This window comes from Amblyraja radiata, chromosome 46 (assembly GCF_010909765.2).
Source record: "Amblyraja radiata isolate CabotCenter1 chromosome 46, sAmbRad1.1.pri, whole genome shotgun sequence".
Taxonomy (NCBI): Eukaryota; Metazoa; Chordata; class Chondrichthyes; order Rajiformes; family Rajidae; genus Amblyraja; species Amblyraja radiata.
The window spans coordinates 728,881-742,356 of record NC_046001.1 but is presented as its reverse complement, the minus strand read 5'-3'; the positions used below and the strand labels follow the sequence as shown (position 1 = coordinate 742,356).

Genomic DNA, 13,476 nt, shown 5'->3' with positions numbered 1-13,476 from the left:
TCACCCGCATTGTTTAAGAAAATACTGATGATAAGGGTCATCCTGCTCAACCTTTAAGTAATTCCTCAGTGCACCCAGAGTAATCCTGTGCACAGGACCCCACAGCATGAGAGTCTCAGCCTCCACTGCTGTTTATTCCCTGTTCCACCACTCCTGCTCTGGGCTTCTAGCCACCACCCACACCACCATTTGTGAAAGGGGCCCATGGCACTCATTTAGGTAGCGCGGCAGGAAATGAATAGAATTACTGTCCCACCCTTCAGCACTTCCCAGCTCCAGTGTGTACATTTCCTTCCTTAGCTGCTGAGGGATATCAGTGTGCACGTTTTACACGTGGTCCTCTGCTGACTCGTTCTATTGACCGCAAGCTGGATAGTGGGCGATGGCAGGCAATGTGGCCATGGGGAGAAATCCCTGCCGATCCGCCAAGATAAGACTCCATCCTTCTAGCCTTAGTATAGGAGTGCAGCAATGCCTACCGCCATCACAGTGACTCTGGGCGGTTGCACGCCCCGACTGAACAGCTTAGAACAAGGGAGAAATAAAGGTTGAGATTGGCTTCACAAGCCCGGCACGGTGGCGCAGCGGTAGAGTTGCTGCCTCACAGCGGGTTCGATCCTGACTACGGGTGCTGTCTGTACGGAGTTTGCACGTTCTCCCCGTGACCGGCATGGGTTTTCTCCGGGTGCTCCGGTTTCCTCCCACACTCCAAAGACGTACAGGTTTGTAGGTTAATTGGCTTCTGTAAATGGCCCCGAGTGTGTGTGGGATAGTGTAAATGTGCGGGATCGCTGGTCGGCACAGACTCAGTGGGCTGAAGGGCCTCTTTCCACGCTGTATCTCTAAACTAAACTAAACTAAACTAAATTATAGCATCTTTTCCAACTTAATGACATCCTTCCTTTAGCTGGGCGACTGGAACTGCATGCAGTACTCCAAGTGTGGTTTCATTTGTATGTCTAGTTCCAAATCCTATAAGCACAAGGCCCATCTCTCCAGATAAATGGATACGTTATTGTAGATGCAGTTAAATTCAATATCAAAAAATATTCTTTCCACAAGTGTGCATTAGTTGCATAAAACCAAGTCAAAATGGCAGCCAACAAATTCAGTAGCACAAGTAACCCTTTAATTTGAAAGAATGAATTGACTACTGCAACTCTGAGCCCTGCAGTTCGACTGTATGCAACAAATGAAGAAGGTTGGTGCAATCTCATGAGATGAAGCAGCCATTTTAATTCAAAATGGCAGATTGCTCCCAATTGCTCATTCCCTTCTTCACGAAATATCCGGACCTTTGTTCGGTTATCCTATTTACCCGAAACAAATGTTTGGTGAGATTCACCAGAAACAGTTTGGTGGCAATAGTTGAATTGTCCATTTTGCTGCACAAAAGTCCACAACCAAAGTGCTGGAGTAACTCAGCGGGTCAGGCAATATCTCTGGAGAACATGAATTGGTGACGTTTTGGGTTGGGACCTTTCTTCAATCTGAAAGTAGTCTCTACATGGGTTATTTTTTGTCTGCTTTCTGGATGTTATTTATTCAAATATATTCAAGAAGGGAGCCTTCTTTTAACCTGTCGTAAAATATAGGCAGTTATATTGCATCTATATATACTCATTACATTAGCAAGACTTTTGTTTTATAATTAAACCAAGCTGGGTTTGACAGCCCATTACAGAACACATTCACGCTCAGGAGACCAGAGTGTGCTCTTCTTTAAGAAATGTGCTGTCAAATGTGCTTTACCAAATGCACTTTGATAATGTGCTTTTATCAAACGCACTTTGTGGGTCATTTACTGGGGCGTAAAAGAGGCTTTCAGAAAACAGGTCTTGATAAGTAATCTGGACCCATGGCCCATCAACTCCATGCATTTAATGTGGTAAAATGTCCTGATGCATTTCACAGGAATATTCTAAAATGAAATATAGTGCCGGGACACAGAGGGAAATGTTCGAATTAGGCGATGAAAGGGCTGTTCAAAGAGATGGGATTTGGAGCATGAGAATTTCCAGTGGCAGAGAGCATCGGGGACTGTGGGAGAATATTAAAGTCCAGGCTACTAAAATCAGGGATACTCAAGAGGCCAGAATTTGAAACACTCATCTTGTGTTAACCTAATCATTCCTGGGATCATTCTTGTAAACCTCCTCTGGACCCTCTCCAGAGCCAGCACATCCTTCCTCATGTATGGGGCCCAAAACTGCTCACAATACTCCAAATGCGATCTGACCAATATCTGAAGAAGGGGTTCGGCCTGAAACATTGCTTATTTAACTTTGCTCCATAGATGCTGCTGCACCCGCTGAGTTTCTCCAGCACTTTTGTCTACCTTATAGAATTTCTGCTTTGTATTTTAGCCCCCGCAAAATAAATGCTCACTCACAGTGAACCAGAGAAATCCGCTGACATTGCAGCTACAGTAGCGGATGTCAGGTGTTAGTGGTCACCATTACAGATGGGAAGGAGAGGAGGCCTGGCAGCCAGCTGAACCTGCTCCACCATTGCCTTAGACCAGGGCTCCATTGACCCCAGCATCTGCCGAATGATCTCACTCCCATCCTGAGGTCTGTCCTCTTAATCGTCCCACCAGAGTAAACAGGACGGAGGCGACAGTTGCAACGGGCCTTTGTGGCCTGCTGCAGCTGGGCCTTTTGAAAATGGCGCCAAAACCTGGCGACTCTTGCTGTTCCTATACATTCGGTATTAAATCTGGGATTGTGCTTGTGTATGGGTGACAACTTGCTGAACTGTCTCTTGGTACATGCGATAATAGAGAACCATTGAACCATTGAGACCTCGCAGCTCTAGTGCACCCACAATACTGTGTTTGAGATGTCGGGATGGACAGTGGACGAGGAAAAAGTCTCTGGAGGTGATCCAGCTAATTGGGCGGCACTGTGGCACAGCGGTAGAGTTGCTCCCTTACAGCGCCAGAGACCCAGGTTCTATCGTGACTACGTGATGTCTGTACGGAATTTGTACGTTCTATAGTCCCAGCCTCAACTACCTCCTCTGGCAGCTCGTTCCATACACCCACCACCCTTTGTGTGAAAATGTTACCCCTCAGATTCCTATTAAATCTTTCCCCCTTCACCTTGAACCCATGTCCTCTGGTCCTCGATTCCCCTACTCTGGGCAAGAGACTCTGTGCATCTACCCGATCTATTCCTCTCATGATTTTGTACACCTCTATAAGATCACCCCTCATCCTCCTGCGCTCCAAGGAGTAGAGTCCCAGCCTGCTCAACCTCCCCCTGTAGCTCAGGCCCTCTAGTCCTGGCAACATCCTCGCAAATCTTCTCTGAACCCTTTCAAACTTGACAACATCTTTCTGATAACCTGGTGCCCAGAACTGAACACAATATTCTAAATGCGGCCTCACCAACATCTTATACAACTGTAACATGACCTCCCAACTTCTATACTTTGTGCCCAGGCCGGGAGAGGTGACCAATCTCGACCTCATTCCGAGAGCGCTCTTGAAATCCCTCCTGGAAGTCCCCCTGAAAATGTGGCACCCAGGCCGGGAGAGGCGGCCAATCTCAACCTCATCGGGACTTCCGCGGCCGATCAGCGGGCCAAAACTGCCCCCTGCGGCCGGGGCTCTGGAACTCCGGCCCGGCTGGAGCCGGCAGATCCGTTCCCATAGCCGACTTCCGAGGCCGACTTTACAGGCCGGTATCTTGGCCCCTCGGCGGCATAGGCGGAACATTCCTGCAAAACGGATAATCCAGAAAGGCTCTGGAACCAAAGGGTGCCAGAAAATCGGTGGTGTGCCTGTAAATCCACCCCCACCACCAACCTCAGTGATAAATGATGTTCTTAAAATAACACTGGAGTTCCAAGCCTTGACATTAGAGTGGTTGAGACAGGTTCATATCCAGCCACACCAAGGTCAGGACTTGTTGGAAAACTAGAAAAATAAATGTCCAAAATTAATACGAAATATGCACTTGCTCAACCTGCTTATTCTCTTACATTCAGAAACATTGGTAAAAGTGCCTTGAAAATAGAGATTCACTTATATAACAATGTAATGATTAAAAGTACAAAATTCATCAGCTAAATATCTGGTGTGAATTGGATCTGCTCCAGAGGATTCAGTGGCTAGAACTCATCACGAGCTCCCACAAGGACAATAATGCTCCCTGAAGCTTTGAGTGGAGAGCTGCAGAATTCCCATTGGTGTTCACAAATGGCAGCCCTCAGACTCACGTAGCAAATAGGATCAGTCAACGTTAACGTGATCTATGTCAGCGAGTTTGAGATGAACTTATTCCGTTAAAGTGGTGTTCTGATTTTTCTCTACAAGAGATTCCCACAGTTGCTCGAGTGTGGAGCAACCTTCAAGATGCCGGGGTTGGGTTATGTACAAAGTCATAAACACTCGATGCTCGTGTGCAAGTGCCAACTCTCCAGTTCCCCGAACCATGCAAGACACAAAATGGTGTGCTGGCTTGAAGCTGTGAGGCTTGTGAAAGGATGTGCTGGAAAATGATGGAGCATCTCAGGCATTCGGCATCTGTCCAAGATGTCGAAAGGCTAGTACAATGAAGGCTGGACGTTAATTGAGTGAAGCAGATGGTTTTATTTTTGCTGTTACGGTGATTATTTGCCCAACTCAAGCAAGCTGGCAGCTGTTTGAAGAATGGAATGTCTTGCTCCTGCGCCAGGCAAACAGATAGCTACGAACTGGTCAAACTGCTGGCACGCGCCAATGGAAATATTAGGCATGAAGTGTGGAGATGGAACTGTGCTGGCCAACAAGAGGGCAAGAGCTATTCAGAGTCATCCAATCCCTTAGCTTCACCAACCGCCTCTTTTAAGGGCATCAAACCCAAATCCAATCACTCCGATTAGAACGGGGAATGAAAATAATCGGTAAAAGGCCGTTTAACATTTGAACCCTCCCTGGTTTTTTTTGCTCCCCCCCCTCTCGTGCTGGTCGACTGATCTCCAGATGACACCTTCTCGGAAGGGGCCACTCGTTATTCGTGTGAGGCTGTAGGCCTAGTCAGGCATCTGGACCCATGGGGCATCCAGATGGTGTCATTGATGAAGTGCAGCCCTCCAGCTCGTTCTGCGGGGGTCTCAGGAGGCTGAAGGGGTCTCAGGAGGCTTGGCTTCCAATGATTAACTCATTGAGCGGCGGCAGCGGTTGGAACCCGGGACCATCGCAATGTGGAGGTTGGTGGTCGGTGGGGAGCTGGGGCACACCACGAGCCCACACTCGAACAAAGTGAGGGGGAGAGGAGGTGGTCAGTGCGGGGGGGGGGGTTTAAGCCCATGGAAAGAGGGTGGAACCAGAGACCGGGTAATGACATGACAAGTATCCAAGTAACACAGAAAGCTAGCTGAAACATGCAACACGCACCAACATGCCACTGACAGTGAATCACAAGAACTAAGCACAAGCAGATTATCACCGTCCGCATGGACTGGGTGCACTTTACTCATCGTTCCCAATTTAGAAAACGCTTGGTCCCTTGAAATATAATCTTGGATATTTCAGAAACATGCCTTGGATGTGTCTCATTCTGCCCTTTGGTGACACTTTCACCCTCTTCAATCTGTGAATGGTGAATCTGTGGTATTTATTGCCACCTATGACTGTGGAGGCCAAGTCATTGGATATTTTTAATGCGGAGATTGATAGCTTCTTGATTAGTAAGGGTGTCAAAGGTTACGGGGAGCAGGCAGGAGAATGGGGTTGAGAGGGCAAAATAGATCAACCATGATGGAATGGCGTAGTAGACTCGATGGGCCGAATGGCCTCATTCTGCTCCTGTCTAATGGTCTAATCCAGTCAGCGTTGGATTTCCACAAGTGTCTGTGGAATTTCATTCAGATGTACTGGGTTTGAGTTTGTACCTCATTCAAAGCTTGAGGGGAAATAGGAGGTTCTTGCAAATCTCACTGTAAATCTGCAGCAGCGATTCTCAGTGATTCTGAATTCCCTTCACACATGGAAGCTGAATTTGACACATCGAGTTGGGAATCTTTCAAAGTCATTCTCCAACATTTGAGATATATCTCAAGCGACCAACCTTGGAAACCCCGTTCGTACGTTCATTTCTTACACTCACCCTTTCCATGTGGACGACACCAGGTTTCAGAATTGTCAGCAGTTAACTGAAACATTCTGGTGTCATTGCATGCAGGATAATCGGAAGCACTCCTTGCAGGCACAATGGCAGGCAGCCATACTCTCTGTCAGCCAACTGTGTAATGGACTACCAGAATTGAGTGAAGCCGTTTTCAACTGGGCAAACTTCCAACTAGTACACATACATTCCTGAGCTGGGATCATGATAGCTTGCTTGAAGTCAATTCGACAGTGTGATGTTGTGGACCATGCACACATCTCACACACAACATCACTGCTTCCATATGGTGCCTTGAACGTCAACAATGTCACGTTTAACAAGACAGCTTCCTTGCACATCCAGGGTCAACGCTCTCCCCCTGATTCTTTGCAATAGCCTGCCATGGGAGCTGCAGTTGTTCTTATGATCAACCTTATCACCATTCGGTAAAGTTGCTCCAAGCTGTGTCTACTCAGATTCATCTCCTCAGTGGATGATTGTCATTTAACTATAAGGACCAGGGCTGAGTGAGATGTGTGGGAAGGAACTGCAGATGCTGGTTTAAACCAAAGATGGACACAAAGTGTTGGAGTAACTCAGCGGGACAGGCGGCATCTCTGGAGAGAGGGTATGGGTGACGTTTCGGGTCGAGACCAGTCTGTAGAAGGGTCTCGACCCGAAACATCACCCTTCCTTCCCTCCAGAGATGCTGCCTATCCCGCTGAGTTACTCCAGCATTTTGTATCTATCTTAGTACTGAGAGCGAGGCCACTTGATCTTTTTCTGTTGTTCTGGATGGTAGGAATCAGAACATTATCCAAGACCTCTGGAGGCATTTTCTATTCCTGTCTGCTATTTCCGCCCTCACTTTTCAACTCATTTTGTCCTCCATCTTCTACCGAACTGATAATCTATCTGCCCTGTGACAAAGAAGTTGTTAGAACTACTCCTATTGTATTTTCCTACTTAGAGTCGGGATCACCATTAACCAAAGGCCCACGTGAGTAGTTGTCAAGGAGCCCAACCAACAGGAAGCAGTGACATTCATGTGACCATCAAAAGGAACAGGGAGCCTCTGGAAGGAAACATTACACGTTGTTTTTCGTTCCCCTTCCCCCACACAGAATGTTTGGACACAGATAAAGACACGAGGGAATGGCTGCACACTTCTCCTGGCACATGCTCACTTACAAACCTAAGTAACTATGTTGGGTTACGTCATGAGGGCTTCTGGCTGCTTTCTCAGCAGGGTCCGGTGTCTTGTAAACCAGCTGATCAGGGTCTGAACTACTGGTTGTTGACAGAAATATTAAACCTGTGCGTTCGAGATGGGCAGGGAATGGGAGAGGGGGTGGGGGGGAAAGAAGAAGATGAGTTAGAATCGAGAAGGAAGCGCAGAGCAGAGGGGGGTGACTGGGCAAGCAACTGAGGATTCCTCTGGATTAAATGATAACACAAATCGTAAATCATAGAGTGGGTTTGTGTCGAGAGGGAGGGGGGTGGGCAATGCTTTGCATTTCACGACAAGCTGGAACTCATTCAGTGCATGTTATTTCCTGGACACTGTCAAGGGTCATTGCTAACGGAGTCAATGTTATGGAGCAATCTCGGCATGACGTGGCCATGATGTGTCTGGTGCCAGGCGTGGGCACTGACTGGGCACCATCGAGCAGAGCCATGCCCTTTACACTGCAATGCCATGCGATAATGCCAGTGCAGGACTAACGTAGCCCTGGAGGCAACTATGAACCCAGCGTATGTGTGACTTTCACACATCACAGTGGACTTGCTCGTGAAATGCAAAACCAAAATGGGAACAAGTCAAACCAAAATGGCCGTTGGTAACCTGAAGCAGGTTATATTTTGGTGGCGTTTCTGGGTGGGACACTAAATGGAATCCTCAGCCTTGTTGGATTGGCTCCAGTCACCGCTCTCTGTCTGCACTAGACAAGTATCCTACCTAAGTAGCTATTGGCAGGTACAGGAACCAGCTCAGCCTCCTGCCTTCTTTCATCACCCACTTCGTATGGTCCGTCGTCATAGATTCCCATGTGGACCATAGAGTGACTGTACAATTCTGCCCGGACATTACCTAAAAATATTGGGAGGTAAATGAAGCAAGAACAACCGTAAGCGAACTTCACACTTGCAATCGTCCTCCAGACTTCACACTGGCCAGCTTGGGAGCTGGGTAACGAGCTGGTCCTGTCTTGCACCTCACGCAAGTCTTTGCCACCTAATCCACACTGGGTAAAGAGAGAGGTCACAGGGGCTGAGCTCAAGACTCGGCCAACTTGGGAGGAAGGCAATCAAGGACTGGACCATGGACTAAGGAATGGAGACTTACCTTTGACCAAATGCTGAGTTCCACAAGACCCTGCAGGTTCAACATGGAGATCGAAGATGGGTGAGAGAAGGTGTTGATTGGACTCAACCTCACTGGCCTACATCAAAATGATTGAGGGTGTGGGGCCATCATCCAAGGAGCTCTCAGGAGTCCCAATGGCTCTGCTACTGTCATCCACAGATTATTCAATAGCATCAATTAAACACATTCAATGCTGGGGTACCGCTGTTGTTTGGCCATCTGACACTAACTTTTGGACGGTGAGTCATAGAACTCCCTGAATGCTCACCAATAAGTCTTAAGAGGTCCTTAAAAGTGCATTTGGACTTGTGTAGGAAAAACAAGAAAGAAATTGCTGACTATTGCCACCTACAACACCACAGCATTAGATGTTCCTCGCTAGAATTTAGAAGATTGAGGGGTTATCTTATAGAAACTTACAAAATTCTTAAGGGGTTGGACAGGCTAGATGCAGGAAGATTGTTCCCGATGTTGGGGAAGTCCAGGACAAGGGGTCACAGCTTAAGGATAAGGGGGAAATCCTTTAAGACCGAGATGAGAAAAACATTTTTTCACACAGAGAGTGGTGAATCTCTGGAACTCTCTGCCACAGAGGGTAGTTGAGGCCACAGTTCATTGGCTATATTTAGGAGGGAGTTAGATGTGGCCCTTGTGGCTAAAGGGATCAGGGGGGTATGGAGAGAAGGCAGGTACAGGATACCGAGTTGGATGATCAGCCATGATCGTATTGAATGGCGGTGCTGGCTCGAAGGGCCGAATGGCCTACTCCGGCACCTATTTTCTATGTATCTATGTATTTAAAATTCTTGCCCGACAACAAACGTGGCAAAACGTGACTTTAGAACAAAATGGCTCAGCTGCGGACTATGAAAGGTGACTTCTGTGTGAGTCAGGAACAAAGTTTGGGGATAAATGACTGGAATGTACATGGCCACCCCCATCCCTCCACACGGGTCTTCTCTGATCGAACTCAGCAGGAGTGACAGTGGCAGCTTGTGTGTATCTTGCTGTATATTGTGGATCTGAACATGTGGCAGTCTTTGTCACCTGTTAAACAGAACTGGATCTGTCCTTTTCAAGTGCAAGTTTGCGTTTGCAATGGTGAAGGATCCAATTGAGGGGAAGGAGGAATAGTGGTGGCCTCAGACTGGGTGTTGAGTGCATGACGCAAAGATGCATCTTAAACCCCGAGCGCAGAAAAGCATCCCGTTCTGCGCGTGGCGTCTTGCTGTCCCCCTCACTACCCATTCTCGCAGCCTCTCTGAGTGAGACGCCCACTGCAATAGTTGTAGACACACGGGGACTAACATCAAAATGGCAGCAACCTCACTGGCGTCAGTGAGAGAGGTGATTTTCTCCAGTGACAGACACAACATTCTGGAGTAACTCAGCGGGACAGGCAGCGTCTCTGGAGAGAAGGAATGGGTGACGTTTCGGGGCGAGACCCTTCCTCAGACCGGAGAAGGGTCTTGATCCGAACGTCACCCATTCCTTCTCTCCAGAGACGCTGCCTGTCCCGCTGAGTTACTCCAGCATGTTGTGTCTGTCTTTGATTTTCTCCGTCACCGGTTTGAGTTGGATCCCTACCAAAACCTCAAAGGTGAAAGGACACTGAGCCAATTCTTCACTCGGTCTGTTACCTGATCGGCTACGCTTCTAGAGAAGTGGAAACAGTTTGGGCCCAGTGGAATTTGGCTGTCGGCATGTTTCCATGGAGCCAGGTATCCATGGAAGAACGGACTGTGAACACGTTTGGGAGCACAAACGGCAGCCTGTTACCATGATGCAGTCTGAGTAATATCTGTTGCTGGAGAGGCCGAGCCTGTGTTCTGGGGACGATGAAGTCGTGGGAAGGAGTTGGATGAAGCAGCTCCCTGAACTTCAGGTACAGAGCAAGGAGATGGAGAGTAGAAGCAGGCGCACGAGCCCCTCACAATAAAGTGGGCAGCTCTATGCTACAGTCTTATGCCTGCTGTCAGGAATGGAGAGTACAACTAGCTGAGTAAGGCTGCCCACACACAACTAGAAATAAACGTCTCCAAATAGCTGGCAATATGCGTTCAGAGCTGCTGATGGCTGCTCACACTATTAACCGCTGGGGGGGGGGGGGGGGGGGGGGGGCAGAGAGGTGCCATACACCCAGACTGCAGCGATGGAGAGTGCCGCACGTGTCTGGGGCATCGGAAGGGGGAGCAGATCGCCCATCTCCTCGCCTTGGAGCTGAAAGAAACGGTGCAGCATGTCTGTGGTCATAAGAGGAATTACGACTGGAACTATAGATAGCTCAGTGTCCGTGCAGTGATCCCATAATGACTCACAGGATGAGGGGGTGACACCCTCGCCAACCACTAGTGTTATGCTCCTGGTTGCCACGGCCTGTTCCCCTCTCACACAAAATTGGAAGTGACTGACCTTTCCAGTTGTACGTGCCCGGGGCGCCAAATAAGATGTAGTGGTCGTCTGGCGTGAAGCCGGCGGCGATTCCCTGCTGGCAGTAGCCGAACCGCTGGTGGCCCTGCGTGCGGCCTTCGCAGAACTTCCAGTCGCCACCATCCAACTCGTCCTTGACCTTCAAGTCCTGGTTCAGCACGTAGCAACGGCCGATCATGTCCCGGGTTTCTGCCAGCTGGTCCACGCGCTGCCTCACCTCATAGCGATGGGCACAAGTCTGCAAGCAACATCGCACGTTCACGTGGAACTTACAGAGCGCAAAGCGAGATAGAAAAACAGGGATGTAACGCTGAGGCTTTACATGGCACTGGCTAGATCACATTGGAAGCATTGTGAGCAATTTTAGGCCCCACGTCTGAGGAAGGATGCGCTGGCTCTGGAGAGGGCCCAGAGGAGGTTTACCAGAACGATCCCAGGAATAAGTGGGTTAACATGCGATGAGCGTTTGTCGGCACTGGGCCTGTACTCGCTGGAGTTTAGAAGAATGAGGGGGGACCTCTTTGAAACTTACCGAATAGTGAAAGGCCTGGATAGAGTGGATGTGGAGAGGATGTTTCCACTGGTGGGAGAGTCTAGGACCAGAGGGCACAGCCTCAGAATTAAAGGACGTTCCTTTAGAAAGGAGATGAGGAGGAATTTCTTCAGTCAGAGGGCGGTGAATCTGTGGAATTCATTGCCACAGACGGCTGTGGAGGCCAAGTCATTGGGTATTTTTAAGGCGGAGATTGACAGATTCTTGATTGGTATGGGTTATGGGAAGACGGCTGGGGAAAGGGATTGAGAGGGAAAGATTGATTGAGTGGCCTAATTCTGCTCCTATGACATGAACATTTGGCCCAACTGGTCGGTTCTGTTATTTACTGTATGCTCCACTGGAGCTCCTCTTGCACACTCTCTCCATCCTCCATCATGCAGTTGTCTATATGCAGCCCCACTATTCCACTCACCCACTCCACCTGAGGGCAAGTTCTACGTTTGCACCCCCTTGGGTTAAAGAAGTCCCTCCCAACCTCCTAACTGGTATTTTTGGAGTTGGACACAATAGTTTTGGACACAATTTTTCCCCAGTTACCCAAACTCACTTCTGGCTTAACCTAACTCCTGGTTTCTCTTACAATAAAGACCACCCTGCCTGCTCGAATGGTGTCATAGAGTCATAGAGTGATACAGCGTGGAAACAGGCCCTTCGGCCCAACTTGCCCACACCGGCCAACATGTCCCAGCTACACTAGTCCCTCCTGCCCGCGTTTGGCCTATATTCAATAGACAATAGGTGCAGGTGTAGGCCATTTGGCCCTTCGAGTCAGCACCGCCATTCAATGTGATCATGACTGATCATCCCCAATCAGTACCCCGCTCCTCCAAACCTGTCCCATGTACCTGTCTAAATGTTGGGATAGTCCCAGCCTCAACTACCTCCTCTGGCAGCTCGTTCCATACACCCACCACCCTCTGTGTGAATAGGTTACCCCTCAGATTATCCCCTTCACCTTAAACCCATGTCCTCTGGTCCTCCATTCACCTACTCTGGGCAAGAGACTCTGTGCATCTACCCGATCTATTCCTTTCATGATTATGTACACCTCTATAAGATCTCCCCTCATCCTCCTGTGCTCCAAGGAATAGAGTCCCAGCCTACTCAACCTCTCCCTGTAGCTCACACCCTCTAGTCCTGGCAACATCCTCGTGAATCTTTTCTGAAGGCTTGACAACATCTTTCCTATAACATGGTGCCCAGAACTGAACAAAATATTCTAAATGCAGTCTCACCAACGTCTTATACAACTGCAACATGACCTCCCAACTTCTATACTCAATACTCTGACTGATGATATTGAAATCTTGTCCAGCACTTCTGTGTTCCAGAGATGTGCCTTATCCATGTCCTCCAGATACTGCCTGACCCGCTGAGTTACTCCAGCACCTTGTGTTTCACAACTTGCTTGAATCCTGGGTAAAGGCAAGGTCAAGCTCAGCTGTTACGTCCTTCACAGTCAAAATGCTAAAACTCAGCAGCACCACCCACACAGACTACTTGTGAGAAATCTGAAGGAGGGCAGCAACTGTGGGGTTGTATTCCTCAAAGCGTTCTGAAGAGAACACGCGATAAGAAAAATAAAACAAAATTGTAAATCACAATTATCTTAAAAAAGAAATGGGTGTGGGAAATATTCAAAGTGAGGGGCAGTATTCAGGAAACTTTCACTGCTCTTGGGATGCGGTTCAATATCAGGAATCAATTTCAATTCATTGAAAGACACAGCACAGTCGGGGTCCACGCCGACCATCGATCACACTAGGTCTACTTCATCCCACTGTCTCATCCACTCCCCACACCAGGGGTCGGCAGCCTACGGGCCAGGAGGAGAAAGGGGGAGGAGAGGTGGAGAGAGGGGGGGGAGGAGAGAGGGGGGGAGGAGAGAGGGGGGGGAGGAGAGAGGGGGGTGGAGGAGAGGATGGGGGGAGGAGAGAGGGGGAGGAGGAGGGGGAGGGGGAGAGGGGGGAGCGAGAGGGGGAGGGGGAGGGGGGGAGAGAAGAGAGGGGGAGGAGAGGGGGGGGAGG

General features: G+C 48.9%; 1 protein-coding gene across 4 annotated transcripts in view; it reads right to left on the bottom strand.

The window, feature by feature from the left end:
* Positions 1-13,476, bottom strand: part of itga7 (integrin subunit alpha 7) — a 129,181-nt gene that overhangs the window by 53,421 nt on the left and 62,284 nt on the right. For 2 of the 4 annotated variants that reach the window (XM_033015652.1, XM_033015651.1), the window contains exons 4-6: positions 10,876-11,131; positions 8,056-8,187; positions 7,291-7,410 (exon numbers count right to left, since the gene is read on the bottom strand). In XM_033015652.1, the coding sequence (XP_032871543.1) occupies positions 7,291-7,410; positions 8,056-8,187; positions 10,876-11,131 (508 nt within the window). The remainder of the gene's footprint in view (positions 1-7,290; positions 7,411-8,055; positions 8,188-10,875; positions 11,132-13,476) is intronic. The other 2 variants (XM_033015653.1, XM_033015654.1) reach the window with 2 other exon arrangements.